This window comes from Solea senegalensis, linkage group LG20 (genome assembly GCF_019176455.1).
Source record: "Solea senegalensis isolate Sse05_10M linkage group LG20, IFAPA_SoseM_1, whole genome shotgun sequence".
Classification (NCBI taxonomy): Eukaryota; Metazoa; Chordata; class Actinopteri; order Pleuronectiformes; family Soleidae; genus Solea; species Solea senegalensis.
The window spans coordinates 9,943,738-9,968,083 of record NC_058039.1 but is presented as its reverse complement, the minus strand read 5'-3'; the positions used below and the strand labels follow the sequence as shown (position 1 = coordinate 9,968,083).

At 40.3% G+C, this 24,346-nt stretch overlaps 4 protein-coding genes across 4 annotated transcripts; 2 read left to right on the top strand and 2 right to left on the bottom strand.

The window, feature by feature from the left end:
• Positions 1-33: 33 nt before the first annotated feature.
• On the top strand, positions 34-2,162 carry bet1 (Bet1 golgi vesicular membrane trafficking protein). The gene is made up of 4 exons (XM_044051980.1): positions 34-208; positions 425-531; positions 630-686; positions 1,199-2,162. The coding sequence occupies exons 1-4, from the start codon at positions 190-192 to the stop codon at positions 1,352-1,354; spliced, it is 339 nt and encodes a 112-aa protein (XP_043907915.1). The 5' UTR covers positions 34-189; the 3' UTR covers positions 1,355-2,162.
• A 64-nt stretch (positions 2,163-2,226) lies between these two features.
• On the bottom strand, positions 2,227-18,448 carry zgc:85777 (uncharacterized protein LOC405871 homolog). The gene is made up of 9 exons (XM_044051978.1): positions 18,223-18,448; positions 11,897-12,017; positions 6,964-7,093; positions 5,293-5,399; positions 4,788-4,955; positions 4,533-4,706; positions 3,963-4,124; positions 3,021-3,171; positions 2,227-2,584 (listed from the first exon to the last, which is right to left on the bottom strand). Exons 1-9 carry the CDS (start codon positions 18,421-18,423, stop codon positions 2,494-2,496), a joined length of 1,305 nt encoding a protein of 434 aa, XP_043907913.1. The 5' UTR covers positions 18,424-18,448; the 3' UTR covers positions 2,227-2,493.
• A 1,303-nt stretch (positions 18,449-19,751) lies between these two features.
• gngt1 (guanine nucleotide binding protein (G protein), gamma transducing activity polypeptide 1) lies at positions 19,752-20,674 on the bottom strand. Its single transcript, XM_044051981.1, has 3 exons — positions 20,591-20,674; positions 20,371-20,469; positions 19,752-20,177 (listed from the first exon to the last, which is right to left on the bottom strand). Exons 2-3 carry the CDS (start codon positions 20,464-20,466, stop codon positions 20,052-20,054), a joined length of 222 nt encoding a protein of 73 aa, XP_043907916.1. The 5' UTR covers positions 20,467-20,469; positions 20,591-20,674; the 3' UTR covers positions 19,752-20,051.
• A 1,169-nt stretch (positions 20,675-21,843) lies between these two features.
• tfpi2 (tissue factor pathway inhibitor 2) lies at positions 21,844-24,346 on the top strand. Its single transcript, XM_044051979.1, has 5 exons — positions 21,844-22,056; positions 22,248-22,418; positions 22,760-22,939; positions 23,110-23,283; positions 23,645-24,346. The coding sequence occupies exons 1-5, from the start codon at positions 21,870-21,872 to the stop codon at positions 23,725-23,727; spliced, it is 795 nt and encodes a 264-aa protein (XP_043907914.1). The 5' UTR covers positions 21,844-21,869; the 3' UTR covers positions 23,728-24,346.

Genomic DNA, 24,346 nt, shown 5'->3' with positions numbered 1-24,346 from the left:
CGATTTTCTTCCAGGGAAGACATTTTCCTCCTCGGCCACCGTCTGCTATCGTGGCGTTTGCTTATGTGTAGAGATTTGCACGCCGCCCATCTGTTATCTGTTGCTGTCATTTATACGTCATTTTACCGGAATTTAGTTGTTCCTCATATTTTTTACAGGGGCTGGAAGTGTTTCTATTAGCGGGACAAGATGAGGCGCGCCGGTTTAGGTAAGATAACTATAATTAAATGGTCCTTTTAAATGCACATAGCTCGAATGTTGTTTGCTAACGTTAGCTTGTGCGAGCGACTGAGAATAACTTTTAGTGGTTGTGTTTTCCTGACAAAGATGTATACAATTGTGCCGTCTCTGTTGCCTTCGAACGGGATTATAATGCTAACGCGGTGACAAAGCGTGTAATTATTGTCGTTGTTTTTCCTTTAAGGTGAAGGAGGCTCTGGGGGCTATGTAGCAAGTGGGTACAGTGTGTATGAAGAGGAAAACGAACACCTACAGGAGGGACTGAGAGCCAAAGTCAGCGCTTTAAAAAGTGTAAGTAGGAAAATAAGCGAAAACATTAGAGAAGATGTCGTGTGTCTGTGTGTACCACATTGATATTCACTCAATTATCATTACGTCAATGTTTACAGCTGTCTATTGACATCGGAACGGAAGTCAAATACCAGAATAAAATGCTTGATGATATGGTAAGTTTCACTTTGATACTGCAACTGAATTTGAGCTAAAGAAATACCAGTCAACTTGAATGTTGAAACATGAATGTACACCTCTCTAAAATCTCAAGTAGATCAGCACAGGTTGTTTATAGAGAATAGTCTTGTGTGTCCACAAGTTTTATATTGATCGTATTGAAGTAGAGGTCATTTTTAATGACATCATCAGCCTATTTGTTTTTGTTGTAATGATATACTAAAACTCAAACATCGAAAACGTTTTTTCCAACTAAATTTAGGTTTTTGATTAGTTTCACCGATTAATTATCACAGTTCTTTTGTTAACATATGCACTAGCTTGGAGAGGCAGACCATACCTGTTGTTCAGTAAATGAATGTTTGTAAAAAAAAAAAAAAAAGTTTAGCTAGAAATTTAGAGTCTGAACATAATGGGAGTTAAAATGATAAAGAGAAGAGTTTTTTTTAAGAAAGTCGGTTTCTCTGGAGTTGAGGCCATTGTTTAATCTCTTGTTATCTCGCACTAGGACACAGACTTTGACTCAACTGGCGGCCTGCTCGGTGCAACCATTGGCAGAGTGAAGAGGCTGTCCAGAGGCAGTCAGACCAAACTGTTGTGCTACATGCTGCTCTTCTGCTTTTTTGTATTCTTTGTCCTGTACTGGTACATCAAGCTGAGGTGATCAGAGGCTCCTCCTGGACTTGCCCATGGCCTTTGTTTTCTAATTTCACATATTCCTCCCCAGTGTGCCACACTGCTGTATATCAAACCAAGGCCAATGACAACATTAATGATGAGGAAAGGCAGTGTTTTAAAGGACTAGTGTGTAAGATTTGGTGGCATCGCAAGAGTAACCACATGAACACCTCTTCTTTCACCCAAAAAACTAAACTAAACATGGTGGGCTCAGTAGTAAGAGAATTTTTTTTAAATTAAATCATAGTTGTAGTTCATTACAAGGTGATAAAAATAATATATCAAAAAGGTGATTATGGATATTTCATAAATCTTACTAAAATCTTACACATTAGCCCTTTAAAAAGAAAGGGAGTTCAGCTTCACATGCCCTAAATGTATGTACGCTTCATACAAAGTCCCTTAAACTGAGTCACTGAAGGACTTGATTAAGACCGAAAAAGTAAAACTGGTGCAAAAAAGTAAAACTGGTGTAGAAAAGTGAAACAGTTAATGATCACATAAATAGCTGTCTTCTATATATGTCATGTACACAATGCTAGTATTTCTGAGTAATTGCCTAGTTTAACTAAACTAGGACGACAAGACCTAACATTTCACTTAAAAAAAAAGTTCATACTCTGACGTTGAGCTCAAAGCAGGAATGGGAACATTCAATAATGACAAATCTGTGCTAGATGAAAAAAACGTGTGCTAGTGCTCAAGAATGAACGGAATTATTACAAAAATGTATAATGCAATGTTCAAATACTGTACAAATATTTTAATGTAAATAAAGACGTTTTATGCTCAGATTAGTGTAATTGTTTGCTATTAAAAACTGAAATTTCACATTTCTTTTCATTTTATTTCCTTTCCTTTTTCCTAATTCTATATCAATAAATTAATCAGTATAGAACTTACCATCAGACAAACAAGCTTCGGTTTTCCTGTATCAGCTCATACATTTTAGTCAACACACTAGTTTAAAAAAAGATATAGTTAAAAGTGTGTCAAAGAGTTCATGAGTTTACCGGAATTGCACTTAGGTGATTATTATTTCTTGTTTCTTTGTGTTGCAATTCATTATCATTATTATTATTGATTAGCTTATAAGTAACAGAGTTGCGTCAGCTGTTAATGACATCACTTCTTGGGTAGTATGTCCATGTATTTGCAGATGATTCCCAGCATAACCTCATCGGCACCGCCACCAATTGACAACAGACGGGAATCCCTGTGGAAAGGACAACATTGATTTGTGAACAACCTTTTCTTTCCTGAAGCACATGTTCAGCTGCATTATAAGCCCCATCACTAGATGTCAGCCCTGTGTAAAACACATCACACAATAAAGTCTACATCTGACCTGATTTCAACCTAGTGTTTAAGAAGTTGTTTTTTTATTTTTCCATGGAAAATACATTAAGTGCAATCTATCAAGCTCCTGCCAATGTGTGAGGTCCTCGTTACCATAGAAACATCACAACTTCACCCAGAGTGCACACAGTTGCCATTCAAATATAAAATCAACAAGATAGCAACCTTCAATAGTGACTGCTGCTGCTGGATATGACTTATTAGTTTGGGATGATGCAAACAACATTAGCAAGGTTAAGTTATTATTCAACAAAGTGTTTGTGTTTGGTTATTTCTTAAAAAAGGTTCCTCACCTGTAAAATCTGCTGACCATCACATCATTAGTGAAACCCATCCCTCCCCAGAACTGGAGACAGCTGTCGCTCAGCTCTCTGGCCAGACGTCCAGCCTTCAATTTGCCCATCGATGCCAGCTTGGTGACATCGTTACCTTTAATGTACAATGCTGCAGCGGGGAGGAAGGAAGGAAAGAGAGAAATGATGAGAAAATAGGAAAAGATTAGACAGAGGAGGATGCGACGGACGTGATGGAAAAAAACTTCGAACTGTGATTAAGAACTTCGAACTGTGGAGGGCAGAGTTACACCTCTCAGTGTACAGTGTATTATTAGAAGAAGAAATGGGAATGACAACAAATACAATAAACAAACCAGCTCTGTTTCAGTGTGTGTGTTTTTTTTTTACATTTTCCAGTTCAACTGATCAATGTCTCTTATTCCCTCCAGTAGAGCTTGAGTGAGACAAATGATTTTCCCTGTTTCAGTGTGCAAGGAAGTGCGTCTTTCCCTACCTCCTTACTGTAGACAATCCTAGATTAGGAGCAATGAGAAATATAACAATAAGCCATCAAATCAAACTGAAAACACCCCATGCCGCATATATTCCATCTTCTTACCATAATTCCATATTTCAAAACAGGCATATAGAGCCTTACATCCATAACATCACTTTATTTACCTCTAAAATATGATGTTAGCAAAAGTTCTTTATATGCCTCCGAAATACCACTTACTAGAAGTAATATTCAGACTGTTTTCAGGCAATTCGTCAAAGAAATTCTTCAAAACATTTGCTCACACCTGAACCTGAAAAATCTGAATGTTGCAGGTACAAATAAAAGAAGCCACATAGTTAAACATAATCTGCTCCAAACGTGTCCCTTGTGCTGAACCAAAGCAGATTCATCTTTCTTTTGTTTCCCCCCATCATGCCGCCTCCATATCAGGGGACCTGTACCTGTAGCTCGGTGGAGGAGGGAGCGGAGGAGCTCAACCTCCGTCTGCAGCTCGGCCAACCTGAAGTGCACCGTCTGGTGGTAAAGGACGGGCTGCTTGAAGATGCTCCTCTGCCTTGCGTACTCGACGGTGTCCTGAAGGACGACGTCCATTGTGGTCAGCACTAGAGCCAGACGGAGAGGACGTCAGGTTTTTACCTCCTCATCTTTCATCAATAAAGGTTTTCTGTTCTCACAGTGTTGGCGCTTTACTTTCACTGAAAACTCCAAATGTTACAGTGTCAGTGATATCACGTAGTATTTCCCAGTTTCTCATTGAATGTGCCAAAGAAAACACAGACTCATGTTTGAACGTCACCATTGAAAGCAAACAACTCTTTTAAAAGGAGATTAGTGACTCAGAATATGTGACCTGAACACCCTGTTTTGTAACTAAAAGCAAAATTGCACAAGGAATTCTGGAGAGAGAGACGAAGAAGATACAAGATAAAATGGAACAATGACGTCTGATGATTGAAGGGGCGTGCGAGAGAGGGAGAGATGAAGATTATTATTAAGTAATGCTCGCTCACCGTTGGCCACTGCCCAAAGCCTCTCTTCCTGGAACTGAAGCATCTGGTAGGTGAAGCCCATGCCTTCCTCTCCGATGAGGTTCTTGCAGGGAACGTGCACATCATCGAAAAACACCTCCGCTGTGTCCGACGACCACATACCCATTTTGTCAATCTTGCGGGCGATGTGGACTCCTGCGGTAAACAAATATCAGCTCGTACAGCAACTATGCACTGGACAAAGATATTCTTTGCCCAAGGGAAACAGACTCTGACCTGGCAGGTTCATGGGCAAACAGATGAGAGATTTGTTCCTGTGTGGGGGCCCATCACTGGTGTTGGCAAGGAGACACATCCAGTCTGCCTGGGTACCATTGGTGGTCCACATCTTCCCGCCGTTGATCACATACTCGTCGCCTTCCCTCACTGCCTTGGTCTTTATACCTGCATCGGTGAATGTGTGAACAGACGCAGGCGAGAGAGGAGGTTAAATAAAACATTTCCGTGGATGAACGGGTAAAGACATATCTTTCTGGCTCTTTACAGCACGGCTAAGGCCACTGTGTCAAATGTAATACATACTCATTTAGGGAGAAAAAATAAATAAATAAAGTGGTGAAATCTAATATTGCATCAAGTCGTCCCTTCCTAAGAAATGACAAGAGATTGTAAAACTGCTTTATTTGTAATCCTCTAATCATTTTGCAACATTACTGCCTTAGAATGGCTCCTTCAAGGGTTAATAAATAAATAAATGGACAATAAGGGAGTCAACGCATACTTGAGACGTCAGAGCCAGCTCCCACTTCACTGACACCGAGGCAGGCAACTTTGTCCCCCATGATGGAAGGAAGGAGGAATTCTTTCTTTAGCGAAGCTGAACCAAACCTGCAGACGACACGACAGAAAAATCACAACGAACCCCAAGATAATCCCTAACGGATTTATTTATGTGATACATTTTTGTATCTAATTGAAACACAGATGTCCAGTAGTAGTTTCATAGTATGACAAGTAAATCCAGGGACGCGTGACAGAAGTAATCGTTAGTGACCAGGGTCTGTTGGTTGCAAAAATAACTAAAGTCTAAAATGAGCCTACGTCCCATTTGATTCATTTCTGAGTTATTTGCCCTTCACTTCTTCATCACTTGCACACACCAGTGTGATCGTCCAGCAGGGCGCTGGTCAAATTGCAAATTTTGAGGCTTCAAAAAGTCGAGGTGACTGTTCTCGGTTACTGTGGCGAGGCCGAAACAGCTGAGTTTGCGCTTTAAAGCGACACTTTTTCAGGTAATCGCATTTCCGGACAGACTGAGGATCCTAAAGCTCCCCCAGGTACCTTCCTTTTTGTTTTTGCCACTCCTCTAGTGCTTTTACCTCGATGTGGGCAAGAGTAGAATTTCCCCTAATTAAGGCCCCCGAGACTCCCGCCATATATTCCACTGAATCTGGCCTTGCCAGCAATTTCACAGCAGGAGGATAACACGCATCAAACCAAGGCCTTACACGGGTCAGACATACAGTGTCCAAATACATGACACAACTACTCTCCGGGGACTTTAACTTTGATAAAGTGGCTGTATTTTAACACTGAATTTCACAATGATTCACTTTTTTTTACATTAAACTCTCCTCTACAGTCGGAGGCAGGCGTTTGTCGTCGGTTCATCGACAAGCTTTGCTTTCCATGACTAAATGCATGCACTGCACCTGAGGCTGCAGACTCTCCCCCTCTCTCAAGGTTTGATAATCTTACATTTATTGAATGTAGATGCTGAGTTGTGTCCAGCTGTGTGAATGTGTGTACAGAGTATATATACTGAAGGGAATTCAAGAAAAATGACTTTTTACACACAACCCAGTAAAAATGATTGGAAGAATTATCCTTAGTTTGCACTCCAATGACAACTGCTGGAGCTACTACGTTGGCAGTCCCATCAGCTGAGCAGATGGTGCCGCGGCGAAATAATCAATTCACCGAGTACACAGGCAGAGTCATCTGCTTCTGCAATTCTTTATTTTTTTTGGCAAAACTCCTTCATTTTTCAGTTTGGTCATTTTGCACCTCCATGGTGTTTCTTCAGCAGCCAGAGCAGTGCAGTCCACGTCTCAGTTTACCACGCTAACAGTGTTTGAGGTGCTCGGGAGACGAGGTCGTCAGAGGAGCCATCCGTTTGTCACAGCCTGCAGTTTCACCGTTCGATGTCACTCATTCTAACACACGGGACTTGGGCATGTGTGAAACACCGTCTGGTCTGTTTGCACATGCAGCTCTAGCAGTGATGTGAAAATGAGTCGATATCGTTGGCTGAATCGCTGACACGTAGTGGCTGTGAGTGGCCGTGGAGGGAGATGAGTAACGCGAGCTAGATGTGCTAACTTTACCTCAGGGCATTGGCAGCAGCCCCAGAATATGTTGACTAAGGAATGCGACAGTGCTGCGATCGTACCTGGCAAGTGCGGGAGTAGCCATGTCGCTTTGTACACCGATGGCCATGGGGACGCCTCCGCAGCGGATGTGGCCCAACTCCTCTGCCACTGCTACACTGTAGCTGAAGTCCAGGCCCAGGCCTCCATACTCTGCACAGGACAACACACAAACACACTGAACAGTACTGTGCCAGCACATCATTACACAATACACATATGCCAATACTACATTAGTCATCTTCACTGTGTAGTGTGTAACCTTTAAATGTAAATGAATGTGTGTTACATAATCGTGATTAAGCCTATCAGCGACACACAGACAGACAGACACACACACACACCCACACACACACACACACACACATCAGAAGTGAGGAGCAGCCAAAATGTCCTCAGTCTCTATGGTTTACACAATTTTTGGTTCTCGAAAAGCAACAAATACAAGAACACACACACGCACTGTGACACACACATGAAATTCTGACCTGGTCAGTTGGCACGCGCTCAAATAAAAGACAGGATATTAAAATGAATTGCACCATCTGTAATTATGAAATCACACGCTAGGAGATCAGCAGCACAGTACAGAGCAACTATGATTTCAGCATTAACATATTCTCAGTCAAAATCTGATATCCGTACTGGCAGTGAAGACATCTGCAAAGACCTCGGGTCCTTAATAAGAGATGAATAGATATTATAAACCATGTTTGAAACACCATTTTATGTTGTTTATCTTCATAAAGAGCCTCTTTACATTTCCTTTCATCATCAACAGCAGCATCCTCTCTGGATTAAATAACCTGGCCTGTGCGCTTCTCGTAGAATAATAGCTGACCTGAGGGACCCACTTTCATACTGCTTTTCTCTCTCGTTTCCTCCAAGCGGGGCAGTGTAGTTAGGCTATGTAAATAAATAGCGTGATGTTATACTGGCATAACTGTAGAATTTACAAATGTAAATTCCACTAATAATAAGAAGAAGAATGTTATACAGGTGACATCCAGGGTTCTGTGCTCTTTCTTTCTTTGCATGTGGCTGTTTATCACAAAAAGAAGTCGCCATTTCCCGACTGTCGCACATGAGTGATGTTGACAAGTTATGTCTGGGGCCAGACCACTGTGCATGGTACCGCAACCTGTGACGGACCGTCCATAGAGGGCGCTAGGGCACCGCTTCCACCAGTCTCACATGAAGGAGAAGATAGAGAATCATCCAAAATAATTTATAAAAACATGGAAAATGTAAATAAATGCGCTACACGTTGTACGGTCCGTGACTACCGTGTATTCATCTGCATTCAAATGCAGTTTAAAAGCGTTAACTTCTCTCACTCGTTTACAAGTGACGTATTTCCGGTTTTAGGGCGCGCGCGTCTTTCTCGTAGATTTTGGCTCATAGTGAGACACAGACACGCAAGTGCAAAAGATGAGACAGTACGGATAAATGATTTTGATGATAAAAAAGTAAATATGTGAGTACTGAAATGAAAGTAAACGGGGCTATTCACATTCAAATCCTGTCAAAATAGTACAGAATGACAATGACTGATTTCTTTTCAAGTCACAATCTGATGCTGGTGTAAAACTAACAGTTTTTCCATTCACCATTAATCTTTTCATAGTAATGTCCTGTCAGCCTGAGAGTAAAAAAGACTGCGAAAAGCTCAGCGCTCAGTTTTCCCATGACAGAAAAAACAGCACGCCGATGTCAGCCACGGGATGAAGGACAACAAATAATTATCGGCAAATTTACAACATGGGGGCGCTAGCGAAAAGGTTTAATATCACCTGTCAGATTAGTTATCCAAAAATGAAAGCACCGTCTGGCTGACTGTCAAGAGAGAGGGGCAGAATGAGGGGGGGACAAAACTACCGAAAAGGGGACAGATTAAAAAAAAAGGGAAATATAGTGGGGCGAGCAAAAATAAAAGGAAACAGGTGCAGCTTTGCAGTGATAATTCTCTGAGCGTCGGAAACCCTGCGGTGAATAATGTGGACCAAAGGAAGCCTTGAAGTTGATCCACCTTTAAAGAAAACAGCAGGGCAGTCTGGTTGTACAAGCAAGCAGAAGAAAAGCAAAACAATCCGCTGTCAAATATGTCAAGCGTATCCATACATATATAGTATGTTTATGCTGAAGAGCAGATGCTCCTCGGCATATGTTGTTGTTCCATATGGAGGAAATATTGAAGGGTCACGTGGGGAGAGAGTGTGGAAAACCTTTCTGTTCTGTGCCTGCATTTAACCACGTGTGATAGACAATAATTTAACAATGATAATTACCCATTAAGTTCATCTCCAGCTTTCACTGCAACTGCTACAAGTGTAGAGCTGAAACAATTTATCGATTAACTGATTATTAATCGACAACTATTTTGATAATCGATTAATTGGTCCAAAGCTTTTTTCATTTACGATTGTTTAAGCTTCTAAAATGTGAGTATTCTCTTCATTTCTTTGATCTGGATACCAAATCATTAAAAGTTAATCATCTTGGTTTGTGGACAAAAACAAGACATTTGAGACCATCTCTTTATGGACCAAACGATTAATCAAGAATGAATCGATTATGAAAATAATCCTTAGTTGCAGCTCTATGCAATTGTACACTCACCTCACATATACACAAAAATACGTACATGATTTTGGCCAAAGAAGATGTTACAAGGAAGGACAGGAAACAGCCTGAAGACAAAAACTGTGTGGGCTGTCAGCTTTTATCAGTCTGACAGGAGACAAGGCCATTGCCATGGTATAAACTGCACAAACTTCTGCTCTCAGAGCAGAGGAAAACGGGCAGCGAGCCAGAGGTCGTCCCTGTCTTCCCTCCTCAACATCCCTGTTTTAGGAAAATTTCCCATTCTCACGTTTTGAAAGGTAATTATGCCTTTTCTTGGAAATGGAAAAGAGAGAAAAACAAGTGTCTCTGCAGACTAATTAAAGGGACATTGACAATGAGCCACAACATTACTATCTATTTATTTTTAATTGACTCAAAACATGCCAATGTGGAGAATATTTGAACCTTTTAAATAACTAAAATTGACACTATTGAAGTTGTTTTTAACAGTTTTAATGTTGGGGCTGTATTACAGTTTGGAGTTAAAGCACCGTCATATTTTGTCCGCTGGCAGTTTGTCTGCTTTCCCACGTCTTACTGAATCAATGCCTTCAGGGAAAACACACAAACTCATTACAGTGACAGAGCCTGATAACATCGTTAAAGCTGGATTTTAGTGCCATGAACACAGATAACACAAAATAACATCATCAGTGGCATTTTCACATGTTAAAACTGTACATGTTTCTTTGATCCTACATGTGAGAGATTGAAAATGCAGAGAAGGACAGAGGGATCCTACCTAATCTATAATTTCGCCATTGATCAGCCTCCTTAATCCTTATTCCCCCTTTCAGCCTCTCGATCAATTAACCCGATGGCAACTACACACTTGGTGAACAATGCAAGTGTGGTTATTTCCTTATTAAATTCAGCAAGAGTTACCAGAAGCACCCACCATCACAACGGAGCACTGTTTTTGGAAGATTATGCCCTAATCATTTTTTCATTGAACAAGAATAAATGTCCCACTGTTGTTGTGTTTTATTGTGCTCTACATGATAGTCGATAATCTACCATCTGGTAACAACTGTGTGTTGACACAGTCTTCTGTCGGGCTGCTCATCCCGTGTAATCCTGTCAACTAAAGCTTAAGGCTTGTGAAGTCAGCACATTTTAATTCCCCTACCCTCCTTCCTCTTTCCTCTTTCACCGACAGAACTGCAGCGGGCGCGACCTCGCAGGACTCGCTCATTTTCAGCATCAGCCGTCAAATGAAACAATAATAAAAGCAGAGGGACAAATAAAGGTGGCAACAATTTCAATGTGTGAAACTTTGGACCTCTGCTCACCGTGCGTCTCGACTTACTCATCGCAACCACAAATAATTTGTGGTTATGCACAGCACTTAACCCGCTCCTTCTCCCATGCCGGCCGAGACCCAGCTGGACAAACATCTGGAAATGTGCTAGACTGCAGCAGACAGCTGTTGTGGGATGTTGCTGTGACACCGGCACACATCATCGCAGTGGGGATATTTCTAAACCAGACCAAACTGTAATGTATGGCTGCCAGACGGAGAGACAAATGAATGGAACATGAATTCAGCTGTGAACAAAAAAAAAAAGTCCTGCCAAAGGTCCCTGAGGCAGCGGTGGTCAAACTGTGCACAAGGAGGATTCCTCCGTTTCACATCTCTCGCTGCGTCTGTGTTGATTCACCTCTTTCAGAGAAATTCTAACCACAGATTTAGTCGGAGTGATTGTTAGTCAAGCCATATGTTTTAGACTTCAAATGGCACCCTTTAAAGCGATATATGTGTTGCTTTTCATTCTCCAGATTGATTTGTCTCTGTTTCTTTTTTCCATGAATTATCAGCTGCGATTCTCAAGAACACAAATAGAGATCAAAGTCGATGTCATAACACAGCTCAGAGCAAGCAATGTGTCTGGACTTGTAACATGTTTTTCGTGCTTATATTACAGGAGAAAAAGAGAAGCAGGAGATGAAAAGCACATATGTTTTCCAAGCAGGCAAGTTGAGTAACAATGCTCAAAATGTCATTTGTAAAAATGAAAGGCTTCTGAGTGACACAATCATGCAAAATTGTTTGATTTCCATGAGTAGGAAAGGTACACAGGGTTTGAGTCTGCTGCTTTGGTTATGCGATGGTCAGATTTTTAAATGTGAATACCTGCTAGTCTCTTAAACTGAATACGTTTGGTTTGTGGAAAAGAACAAGACGTTTGAGAACATCGTTTTGTGGTTTCGATAACACGGAACATTTTCCTACTTTCTGACATTTCATGGAGTGAACGCCTAATTCATAAATTGGGAAACTTCGCCGCGGTTGAATCCTCCATCATGAAAAGTAAATATAAAAACACTTACCGACCGGTTTGTTGACTCCTAGAAAGCCAGCACTTCCTAAGATTTTGAAGACTTTGTGTGCTGGAAACTTTCCTTCTGCTTCCCACTGATCCACATGGGGGTTGATCTCCTGATCGATGATCTGTATCGACATAACAAGGAAAAGTATATTCATTCATGTGTGTATATGTAATATTCACAAATGTTAACCCCTCCCCCTCTCTTTTCCATACATTTTGATGACATGTGTGCATGTTTATTAATAAAAGCCGTCTCCAGCTGAGACCGAAAACAAAAAAACACATACAATGGCTGCATACTGTATTTGGGTTTCCTGCTGTGTGGAGTTCAGCTCTACTTTAAGTCTATGTAATCTATCCCTAGCAGGCAGAAGGATAAAGCATTACATATCAATGCATACAAAGCAGGCTTGAAATCGTATTACGTGGTGAGTCAATAATGATGACAATGTGTGAAGCAATGCAACAAAGCCCTACTTTCTGTATGTTCATGTTCTCAGTCCACTAAGCAAGACTTGGCGGCTGTCATGTGCATTATGACAAGAAGACAATGACAAGCATTTGGTATCAATCTCAATCATCTTGACACAGGCATTTTAAAATAAATAGGAATAAAAAACCAACACATTTGTAAGAAAAAAATACAAAATGTTCCAAAACGAGAGTCTTATCTAGGGTTTTGCTTTCTTAAGACTGACACGGATACATTTGTCAGGGAGCAGTTGGTGATATTTGGCACGTTTCTATTCAACAATTTGAATGCCAATACTTTAATGACTCTACTCTATTTTTTTTTTTTGCCACCATTCTCTTCTTGGCAGGGCAGAAATCTGCTGAGGTGGTGTTTGAAACGGCAAGCAAAAACAAATCTTGGTACTGAAACCCCCACTAATGACATTCCTTCTGGGTTAGCAGCCACTAAGTCAATTCAGCCGCAAAACCGGGGGATACGCAAGTGCCAGAAATCCGAAGGATCGTGCCTAAATTATATGCTTCATGAGCAAAACGACAAATAAGCAGAAGATTTGCAGTTTTTGGAGAAGAACAACCTGCATTAAAAGAGCTTAATGGTGCAACTATTACGCAGTATTTATCCATACTGACTGATTTGATGCATTAGCATGATTATTTTAGCAGAATTCGTACTTTTTTTCGCAGCATTGTGTTTCATCAGTGGGCACAATAAGGGTAGAGAGTGGTTGGTTCAGTCTTTCTCAATCCTGCTCCTGGAGACCCACTGCCCTGCATGTTTTAGACGTTTCCTTGCCTCCAACATATGTATTTAAATGTCAACAAGCTCTGCAAAAGCCTGGTAACGACCTATTTACTTGAATGACGTGTGTTGGAGCAGGGAACCATCGAAAAACATGGACCATGATTGGGAAACCCAGTTGTAGATCATGTTTATCTCCAACACAAAATGACTAGTAGGAGTATTTCTACTCCCCAAAAAGAGGATTCCAATCTCTTGCATCCTACCTCCCACAACATCTCCATTTATTACTAGGCAGAGAAGCAATAGGTCCCGTTTTTCCACATTTGCGTTATGACTCAACCAGAACCACTAACCTGCAGAGGCATCCACTTGTTCAACTTTTGTTTCGTCCCTACATTCAAATTCAAGCAGCGGTGTGCTCCATCAGTCCACTCGGATAAACAAAATGTTGACAGGAAGTGAAGAGTGGATGACAACCTGGCCTTGGAATGAGTCAATCTTGTTAGTGTCATGACTCAATTAGTGCACACTGAAGTATCCCACAGCTGAAAAACCTCTGTGTTGGAATCAGCTCACAGCTGGAGAAGCACTTAAAACTGACCAATCTATTGAGCGTGCCATTTTTGCAGGAACTCAAGCTGCTACAGAAAGAATAAGCTATGGTTTACCGTCTGTGGGGTATTTCGATGTCAAAAAAATATATATAATGCCTTGTAACTTATGACTGTTCCTGCAAAATATGTTGATGTTAAATGCATAGTGTATGGTTTCTGCCTCTAGGGGTCCCTCAAAACAAAAACAGAAGACAATTGTTGTCTGGGGGAAGACTTCAGCAGCAGAATGCTTCCTGAACATGCAGCAAACAACAGTAGTTGTGAACCATTCGTGACAAATACACACAATAAAATACAAAAAAAAAAAGACCAAACTCTGGCTAATGTCCATCGCCTTTAACCTTATGAACATGCAGTGCCAAACACATTTATTTATTTTTCCAATTTTAAACTAAAAACGTTATTGTTATTTGTTTGGGAACTAACAAACTAAATTCACCTTTTTATACCCAAATTTGAAACAGTGAATTTGAAAATCAATTCAGTTATATTCAACCAAAGAGCTTCTACATACTGGTGTATTAACTGTTACGATTAAGTTGAAACAGGAGCCATCCAATTTAAGCCGATGAACAGAGTTACATGAACAAGATGCGAAAGTGTAACCATCAGCAAGACTAGAAGTGGGATCACTGAAACCAAAAACAAATTCCATTCTTGTCCAAAACACACAAAGCCAAACCTGCCAAGAAAAACACAATGTCTGAATATGAAGCCATCAGAAAACATGGCCACGGATACTACTTTCAACACATTCACAGGACTGAACCTGTGAAAATCACGCTTACGTTACACAAAAATTACAAAAAGACAGGTACTGGTCCCTTTCACCCTGCAGTAAACTCATCTGTGTTTAAAGGTCAGATCCTGAAGAGCGGAAGGGAGGGACGACGAGCTGCTGGAACAGGAAATACAAAGGTCACTGGGGGAATAATCCTACATCTTTCTTCACAAAGTTTATTTGGGGCTTTTTTGCATCACCAAACTGATATGTAGTAAGATGGGGTCAAGAGCTTTGTGTTGTGAAGTCTAACATGTTGTCCAAGTCAGGAAAGTGTGACCTACTCCCCTGACACCCGGTTGTTCTCCACACGAGGAACAAAGGAACAAGACTGGGCTGCCTGAGAGGAGTTTTAAGTATTAAATGTGGTGTTATTTTATAGCAATATTGTAGAGCTGCAACAAAGGATTATTTTCATAATCGATTAATCTGCCGATTATTTCCCTCGATTAATCACTTGGTCCATAAAATGTCAGAAAACCTTAAAAAATGTTGATCAGTTTTCGTCAAACCTGGAAATGAGGAGGTTCTCAAATGTCTTGTTTTGTCCACAAACCAAAATGATTAACATTTAATGATGTATTTGTTATCCAGAGCAAATAAATGCAGAAAATATTCACATTTAAGAAGCTTCAACAATCGGAAATCTTGTTTTAATCATGAAAAAAGCTTTGTGTCGATTAATCGATTATCAAAATAGTTTAATCAATTAATTTAGCAATCGATTAATTGTTTCAGCTCTACAATATTGTGGGTATTTTTTTCCACTTCTGCCTAAGATGTGGTCACTAATAATGCTGTATATACACAATGAGTGAGGCCGCTTACTCACTTAGATTTTTCTGTACTGTATTTTACAACGGAATGACATGGTCGGAGATTTAGTAACTCTTACTGCTTTTTCCCTTGAAAGAGGAAGAACCCTTTATTTGAAATTGTTTTTTTTTTATCCGTTACTCACCGAACATTAGCTGAATCATGTTCTTTGTGATGTCGTGTATTTCAAAGGACAAATAAAAGACGATGCAGAGTACAAATATAATGTATTAAAAGTATTGTTGGTGGTTCTCCCACTTCTGATTGAGATGTGGTGGCTGAAGTCCTGGCTGAAAAGAGTTCCTTCATTTATTTGAGGGGCTAAATTAAAATGCCAAATATTATTAAATATAATGTAATTTTTTTTAGTGCTACCTGGTAGTGACAAGGGATTGATCGTAGGAATAGAATATTTAAAAACAATGCAACTTAAGTCTTGCTTTAAAAACTCCATAATTAGTTCATTAGATTGCATTTTTTGCTTAAAATAACCGTCCTTAGCAGCGTCCTACACATGTCTGTCGACAAATGGCTTCATTGTGTGAAAGGGAAATCTCTGTCTGAAACCAGGGGAGGTTGTACATGAATAGGCTCTTCCTCAGAACGCTGGGGAAATCTCTTTTGGCTCCTTGTCTTCATTAACAGCAGCAGCCGACCTTCCACCCACACAAGCCTCGGCTGGTGTGATGGTCTGGTATTGTGGAGGCCTGACTAATTTCTTGGCACGGCGCTTCATTTATTCTAGTCTATAAATTAGCTCATGAATATAGCACAGGGCACACACAACTACAGTGACAAGGGACTAAAGGATTTCCTATCACCCCGTTTGTATACATCCATAAAGACACTCAACCCTTCAGTGTATTCTTTTAATAAACCACACTGCCTTGAGATCCCTTTCCTGCACTGCAAACGTATTGTTCTGCATTTCCTTTTCATACTCTCTTCCTTCCCAATAATCCCAGAGCTAGTTTATTTTCAAACTTCTCGTATCCTTTGAAAGTTTAGTCACACAACAAGCTTCCCCTGCATTTACCGTAACATTTTGACGAGTTAAAGTGGGCTCTTAATATATCCTGCAGCCTCTGACTCTACCGTCTGTCGAGTAATTTATATGTACAATCAGTTAGACTAGATGTACAACTTTTACAAGTTTTAATAAATCGTATTCCTTTTTCTTAAAATAGAAAGAAATTATTATGAGACTGAGGTTGTATTCAATCATCTTATACCTGATATCGCTTTAGCTAAATTGTCTTCCGTCTTTGAAACACACCACGCTCAAACACAGAGGAACCACTCGACTAAAAGCGTTCAATTACTACAGTAGAGGAATTCATATTTACCACTAATGAAATGGTCCATCTTTCCTATTCTTCCAGGTTTTTGAGACAATTTTAAACAAAAATCCATTCAAATTGATCAAATATGCCATATTTTTGGCCAACTGCACACCTGAATATTCCAGAGTAACTCTTTTAATCATCATGGTATGCACTGTGCTTTCCCCTGGCCGACCTTGCTGCCTTAATAGGCAGTTTCATCTGAATGCTGAGACGCACTCGTGGCTCACAAATCATCGGATTTGAACAGAAACGTTTCCAAACATGGATCATATCCCTTTACCTCTCTGACAGCAGGAAAAATGTTTCAACTTGAATCTGAAATATAAGAGGGCACACAAATCTGCAAGGTGTTTGTAGACTCAACTATGTTCCCTGAGGCGGGATAGTGCTCTGCAAAGATCTGCCTCTGAGACACATGCAGGAGATTCTGCCTGAGACTCTGTCACTTGGTTTCTGTCATTATCTCTGCTATGAATCAGTACATTTCAATAAAGGTCAACCAAGCTACTCTGCTTTCAAACATGTAACAAGAAGGAAATGGAAATGTGTTGTGTAAAAAGGCTGTGAATGTTGAACGTGAACATCTATCTATCTATCTATCTGTGGTCTGAACTGTGGTCTATGTTTACTTTAAAAGTCAAGTTTTAGACAAAATAACAATAATTTTTCTACTAAATGTGCATTCATATCATATGCTTTTGTAGTCTTGACAAGGCATGTAGACTAGCGTATCTGGGAATCAATCCCACAACCTCCAAATTGAAAGACTCGCTCTAGCGCTGAGCTACCTTGGCCCGATGTAAGCGTTGCCTTTTGATCATCCCAGCACAGAAGCAAGAGCGGGGCTGAAATGACTCAAGAGGGAAGATGGAGATAAGGATGGGTAATGAAAACATAAAAGACTTGGGGTCTATCAAACTGAATTTCTGTGGATTACCATGGAAACTCACTTTGCACAAGGTTAAGATCAACAGTCCACTCCAAACATTGACAAATCACATCACTAGTAAACCAGAAGACTGATCACAACAGGATCCTAACTCAGAAACAGAAAATTGGACAACAATTTCTGGCCAAGTAATTACTAAATTATGGTGGTGATGATGAAAGTGCAATATTATTATAACATTTGAATCATGGGTCTGAATCTATTGCAGTGAGTTTGGCTTTATGTGTGTATTTTAGTTGTGTCTTTGAAAACGTCTTGTTAATATGTTTACTAAGTCTAGTGTTTGTAATATTGTGTGTATTGTTTTATAGCCCCCTTTCCCCCACCCTCAAAATGCCCTGCCTTTTGCCAGGCCACATTTGTAAATAAGAATGTGTTCTGTCCTGTCTGGTTAAATAAAGTTTACATTTAAAAAAATAAAAAAGGTCGAAAGATGACCTTTCACCTACTTAACAGTTCGTGAAGGGCTTCTCTGTTAATCTGAATAACGCTGCCTTCTTGGGCAAAACATGACATCTAAAAATGATCATCAGCGAAACTACAGCATAATCAAGCCTCGTTTATTTCGAAGATTCTAAAGCGTGCTAACATTAGCATTAGCATACCTTTCTGAGGGACTCTTTCAGAGCAAAATGCTCTGGTGTGTAGATGGCATGGTCTCCGGTAGTCTCTGTACCACCGCCTGATGCGGGTTTAGACGTCAACTTTTCAGAAAACCTCCTGACACTGACAAAGGAGCAGACTTTGGACGCATAATTGAGGTTTAAGCGCAGGTTAAAACGCAGGGCTCCTCCGTGTAGCGCCATGTCTGTTTACAGTTTGAGCGCATGCGCAGAATGTGACTGAGCTTGAAGAAACCAGGCACCAGGAAGGCTTGACTGGGGGGGGGTTTATTGGTCGATAATCGAATATACATCTCATTAGCATGTCTTTACATCACTTTAAAGTAAAAAATAGTTTGGCTGTCATGGTTTCAGAAGAAGTTTTTTATATGTACTTTTTAACTTTGGGAGAGCCGCCATCTTGCACCACCAACTTTATTTTCTACGGCAACCTGAAAGGACAAACTAGGAAAATCAGAAAGCTTCAGAAAGGTTAATTAACATTAGACCAGTTATTGTTCTTCAGTTGGCATCCATAAATGTGCATTACCGCCTTCTATTAATATTGTTTTATTTTATTATTTAAGATTAAAACAAAAAAAGATACAGTGAAGGAGGCGGCACAACGTCTACTGTAGCTTTCTTATTTGAAGGCTCCTCTATGTTTGTCTCTGACCTACATTCTCACCCACTCACTCACTCATCTTTTGATTAAATAAGATTAAAGTTACCAAACGTTACATCACGCTAATTGGAGTGTAGTGCTACCTACAGACGAGCCGTAACGTAGCTGTTGTAGCACTTTTTGTGACCCATCTGTCCTTTCTCCACTGTGTTTCAGCACAGCAGCTATTCCCAATAGTTTTCTATAGACGCAGAAAGCTTAAACATATGGGGCAAAACCTACAACTGAGCCGTCTTATGACACCTTAGACACAAAAGCTGGGGGAGTTGATATGCCTTGAAAAGGAAAGTAAATGGTCTAGAAACAGAAATTGTATTTTATCCATTAACATGATTTTTTAGAAAAGAATCCAAGGAAGGGGTGGTTCAAAATATCAATTTGGTGATATATTGTCATCCTTTCATCTGTCCGTTGTATTCTTATTTCCTTAAGGATCACAATCACTGTCAAGTATTTCAATTTAACGTGTTACATGTTTGAATCTTTGAATTTCCAATATCCTTTAAACGTAATGGCACAACATCACCCCGCACTGATAATGTGGAGCAGTTACAAAATTGAAATACACGTGTAATAATGTTAAGTACATTTTTATCTAATTTAGTCATGCAGAAATGAATGGAAAACAAAAGCCACGTGGAGCTACAGGATAAAATCTTACTCTAAACAGGCAAGGTACTGTATATTATATATTATATTAACATAAAGGTCTGTGCTATGTAATAAAGATACTCTTGTGATGTTTCCGGGGAAAGTTTGTGTTAATGTGTGCAAACTGAGTTATGTAAATGTCTTGTCTATCCACCCTGTCATGAAACCCCTTTTGTGCAGTGAATGATGGAGACAGTTTGAGTTATAAACGAGCAGATTTAATGACAGTTGTTAGTGTCCATGAAAGAACACATGGGTCCATTTGCTAAGACTCTATACGCCACATGAAAGGGAAGCATTAATATAACCCTTACCGAATACTTTTCTTTTTCATTGCACCTTTTTCAAAGGCCGAAATAAGATGCAAACTTGGGACATTTTGTAAAATGCTTCATTGTGTCCTTCTAGTCTTCGTTGTTTGTAAATTCTTTGTTGGGGGGGCGGGAGAGTGTCCTTGGGTGCTAATCTGAGCTATGAAAAGCTCCTCGGGTCCATTTTAGCAGATGACACAGCCACCTTTCTCCTTGAAGGGGTTCTTCTCCTCAGGTATGCCTTTGACAAGAATGTCCTCCTCCTCTCGAGCCTGAATGTACTCCTTGACTTCTTCACAGCATTTAGATGTCTGAGGTGAGGAGAGAACGGCATTAAGACACCTATCCAACGATTTCAATTGTACATGTCGCTCGTTGAATGAACTGCAATTTAAACAATCACACTCATGCTGGTTGATAGGTTTCTCTCCTATGAAAGAGAAGAAACATCTTTTTATAAGTAAGGCTGTGGCATATTTGTCATCTCAACGATGAAGAACTTACCAACCACCTCTCCAGTTTCACTTCAAGTTTTTTTTGGTTTACTTCCATTACAGCTTTGTCCTTGTCTGTCAGCTCATCTACATTAATGACCGGCATTCTCTGTCACAAAAGGAAGAATTAAACTTAGTGTTACATGATACTGACACTCTTATGAGAGATCAAACGGATTGAATGGTGCTCAGTAAAATACGATCAAAAAGAATATAAAAAATTTACTTACGAATGCCTACAAAGAGCAGTCCTTCACAGCCAAAGTCCTGTTGAAGAATCCCTCGCCTTTCTCATAATCTGGGTTATAAAGTAATCTGTATAAACAATCCTAATCCGTTTAATCTTATTAAGACAAGGCGTAGTGTAAATTCAAGCCATAGATTCTCAACTAAGGAGCAGATGAATTATGCAGGTGTAATTTTTCTGTTTTTGGATTACATGTAAAACCAAAATGATATCCTCTGTTTTGCAGATTAAATTTAGATTTTTGCTATTGTGACTCTGTTTCAACGTGAATCCAGGTATGGATGGGTCTGAGTGCCATGTCGGCCACATGTATCAGGTCACTGTGATAAGAAGACTAATCTGTATTTAGCCTCTACCTGTCAAGGTGGAGACACATCCTTGTCCTGAAGATGACTGCACTGCACTTTTCCAACAGCACAGAGACAATTGCTTTAATAGGCTGTAATAACTGGACTGGATTCTGCCTTCCTTTGTCTTTAGGAAAAAAGTGGAATATGTGGAATAACACAGCAATATTATTTATGCACAGGTCTGTAGGTAAAAAAAACAAAGAGGTTTTATGGTACATTTATTTTCTGGGGATGCTGCTTTTAGCGCTGAGGAAGGACAAATTGAGAGTTTAGTAAAACATTACGGCTTCCTTGGAAAAAGGCTGTAGACGGCTGCAGTCATTACACAAAATATAACAAAGAGGCTCAAGGCTGGAAATGGAGGTGCGTGTGTGTGTGTATTTGTTCGCTCTTGAGGAAATTTGGCATAGACACTGACCTCGCCACGACTAGTAGTCCTCATGGAGACATAAACCTGGTCCTAATAAGGCAGAGCCTCATTTCTGAGGCACTGGTTAAATATGTTGTTTGAATAGTGGTTAAGTTAAAGTTAGGGTTAGACATTAACTGATCATGGTTAAGGTTAAGGTTAGGAATAACACTTTGTATAGACTGTCCAAGTGAATAGAAGTCAATGCACGTGTGTGTGTGTGTGTGTGTGTGTGTGTAGGGGGGAAATCAGATGCAGTCAGACTGGTTTTGTGTTGGGAACTTGGCAGGAACCTGATTTCACAAGAGTATTGATCCAATAATCCAGTCATGGATCAATGGAGCCTAATTCATCATCATCATCATCCTCATCCTCATCTTCAATGAAGGTGTCTGTGAGTCTCGCCTGTCATTTCATTGTGGGCTGAGTCACATTTACGCTAAGTTATCGATGCCGTTTCTCTCTGATGTCATTCCCACTCTCTATTCCAGTTCATTTGTGATATGGAAATGAGTCACCACATACCCGCCCCTAAAATTCCTCTGCCAAACTCATATAAGTGGACGCGCGACGGCAGCGTGAAAGAGACGAGAGCGAGAGCGCGCAAAATCACCACCATGGGGTCTTGTACATTTGCGCTATTTACACTTTTCTCCTCACTTTACAGCGTTTTGGCTCTGGCGCCTAAAGGTAAGCGCTGTCTGCTGTTGTCGTGTTGGTTTACAGAGCTCTTTATGTATTAATGTCCACTTAATGTCGCGTATAAAACCGTTTAGCACATTCACAAGAATTGGTTTTACGCGCACCATAAAGTAAATTCTTTTGTTTTGTTGTTGTTGTTGTTGTTGTTTACCTCTTGTTTGTTTCCTTGCTGCTCTCAGAGGCGTGTCTCCTTGAAGTGGACGAGGGACCCTGCAGAGGGGAGATTGAGCGCTATTACTACAACACAATCACTCAGAAGTGCGAGGTTTTCTACTATGGAGGGTGCCAGGGCAACGCCAACAACTTCAGGAGTTACCCGGAGTGTCAGAAAACATGCTTCAGAATCCCAAGTAAGTTCTCAAGAGATAAAGTGATAAAGTGAGCCACGCACTGTGTGGACAATATTGTCTCTTACACCTTGTCTCAGGTCAGAGACATCTTCAGTAGCCAGCTGTAGGTAACTGGATTTGTTTGAGTTAAGTTTGAAGATGTTTCACCTCTCATCCAAGAAGCCCCTCCCCAGAACTGAAGAATACTTTTCAGATTAGACTATTCCAAGCAAGTCCAGTTGCCCACAGCTAACTACTGAAGTTTGTGTGTGTGTGTGTGTGTGTGTGTGTGTGCACAACACAAAACATGTTGTTGGATTTGATCCAACCCCAGCCATAAAATTTGTCACTTTCCTCCACAGAGATTCCCCAAATCTGCAGGTTTCCCAAACAGGAAGGACCATGCCGTGCCCTTTTCCGTCGCTATTTCTTCAACATGAGCACAATGCAGTGCGAGTCCTTTTATTATGGAGGCTGTCAGGGCAACTCCAATCGCTTCCAAGACCACACGTCTTGCATGGAGTACTGCAGTCCACGAAAAAGTTAGTACAAAAGTAATTTGCTGCCACTGAACAAAAAAACAGGGACTAATAACCCTGAAGAATTCATCATGCCTTTGTGAGAATGCAAAAAATGGGTAGATTTCATTTTGGTTGTCCTTCAGAGACTGTTATTGGTCTTCTCATTAGCTGCTTTGTGCTTTAATTCCCAGCTGTGCCTGTGCTCTGCCTCGACCCGCTGGATAAAGGCAGTTGTTCAGCCTCCATACCCCGTTACTACTACAACAAGGCCACCAAGAAGTGCGAGGAGTTCGTCTACTCGGGCTGCGGCGGGAGCAGCAACAACTTTGTCTCGAGGCAGAGCTGCACGAACACGTGTGTCAAAGGTGTGAGAGCGAACGTGCGCTGAAAGTCCGCAAAAGAAACGAACGGCTGTAACTGAAGTTGGCAAAGTGAGGATAATAAACTGTCGCATTTGGATCGACAGCATGGCCGGCACAAATTTGAGAATTGGGAAAGTCAGAGGAATTGGAGAGAGCCCATCTAACGCTCTGCTGAATGTAACAGGGGCTTCAAAAATGGCAGCGACGTCCTCCTTTCATTAATATGATGACTGAGAGCAAACCAAAAAGGAAATCTGGCTCTTGAAATTTCTGTTCTGTTAATCATGAGTAAAAAATAGTCAACACGCAGGAGAATTACCAGCTTATCATACTAATCAGTTGTCATGCACTTTCTATGTTCCAGGGAGGAAAAAGCACACAGGCCAAGGAAAGGTTCGTCGCGTGAGACGGAATAGAAACAATCACATGTTTTTTGCGAGTGTCTGACATTTTGTTTTCAGAGACGCTCCCTTGGATAAAGCCTTAAATCGAGAAAACAATCATGTGTCTTTGTTTATGCCAAAAGTTCTCACCAGGTTGACTGTGTTGTTACAGATAGAGCCTTTAACAGAGTCTTGTAAAAAAAAAAAGAAAGTCAAAAGCAACTGTTCAAATGTGTTAATACTGCTGCACTAAATGTTCACAAGTGTGTATTTTGATACTGTATGTTTGTAATGTCTGTTTTGTATGTAACTATGACACCCTGTGTTATAAGCTCACCTTGGATAGCACATAAGTTTTTTGTTTTTTTTTTGCACTTTTAAGCTGCTGCTGCTGCCAATAAATAACCGTATCATGTGATATTTTCGTGATTTAACTAAAATCACGGGGTGTTTATTACAACTTCATCCCATGCAGTATATGCATATTAAGAAAAGCTTTATCTCTGCAGTGATAAAAGACTGCAATGAAGTATATTTACTGTGACGTGTTTATTCAAATGGTGTCTTGTACATTAAAAAAAAAAAAAGTGCTGATCGGAAATTGCTGTATTGGAATACTTGAAACTTGAAAGGCAGACGTGAAGGTCCTGTTATCCAATCAGGTATTAAAATATGAAACCACA

Coding starts and splice junctions, on each gene's coding strand:
- bet1 (XM_044051980.1), top strand. Junction 532..629: donor AAGTCAGCGCTTTAAAAAGT/GTAAGTAGGAAA, acceptor CAATGTTTACAG/CTGTCTATTGACATCGGAAC. Junction 687..1,198: donor ATAAAATGCTTGATGATATG/GTAAGTTTCACT, acceptor ATCTCGCACTAG/GACACAGACTTTGACTCAAC.
- zgc:85777 (XM_044051978.1), bottom strand. CDS start 18,423: ATGGCGCTACACGGAGGAGCCCTGCGTTTTAACCTGCGCTTAAACCTC. Junction 7,094..11,896: donor AGGAGTCAACAAACCGGTCG/GTAAGTGTTTTT, acceptor TGTCCTGTGCAG/AGTATGGAGGCCTGGGCCTG. Junction 3,172..3,962: donor CCTCCTCCACCGAGCTACAG/GTACAGGTCCCC, acceptor TCCCCGCTGCAG/CATTGTACATTAAAGGTAAC.
- gngt1 (XM_044051981.1), bottom strand. CDS start 20,466: ATGCCGGTCATTAATGTAGATGAGCTGACAGACAAGGACAAAGCTGTA. Junction 20,178..20,370: donor TGAAACTGGAGAGGTGGTTG/GTAAGTTCTTCA, acceptor TCCTCACCTCAG/ACATCTAAATGCTGTGAAGA.
- tfpi2 (XM_044051979.1), top strand. CDS start 21,870: ATGGAAATGAGTCACCACATACCCGCCCCTAAAATTCCTCTGCCAAAC. Junction 22,057..22,247: donor TTTGGCTCTGGCGCCTAAAG/GTAAGCGCTGTC, acceptor TGCTGCTCTCAG/AGGCGTGTCTCCTTGAAGTG. Junction 23,284..23,644: donor CACGAACACGTGTGTCAAAG/GTGTGAGAGCGA, acceptor TCTATGTTCCAG/GGAGGAAAAAGCACACAGGC.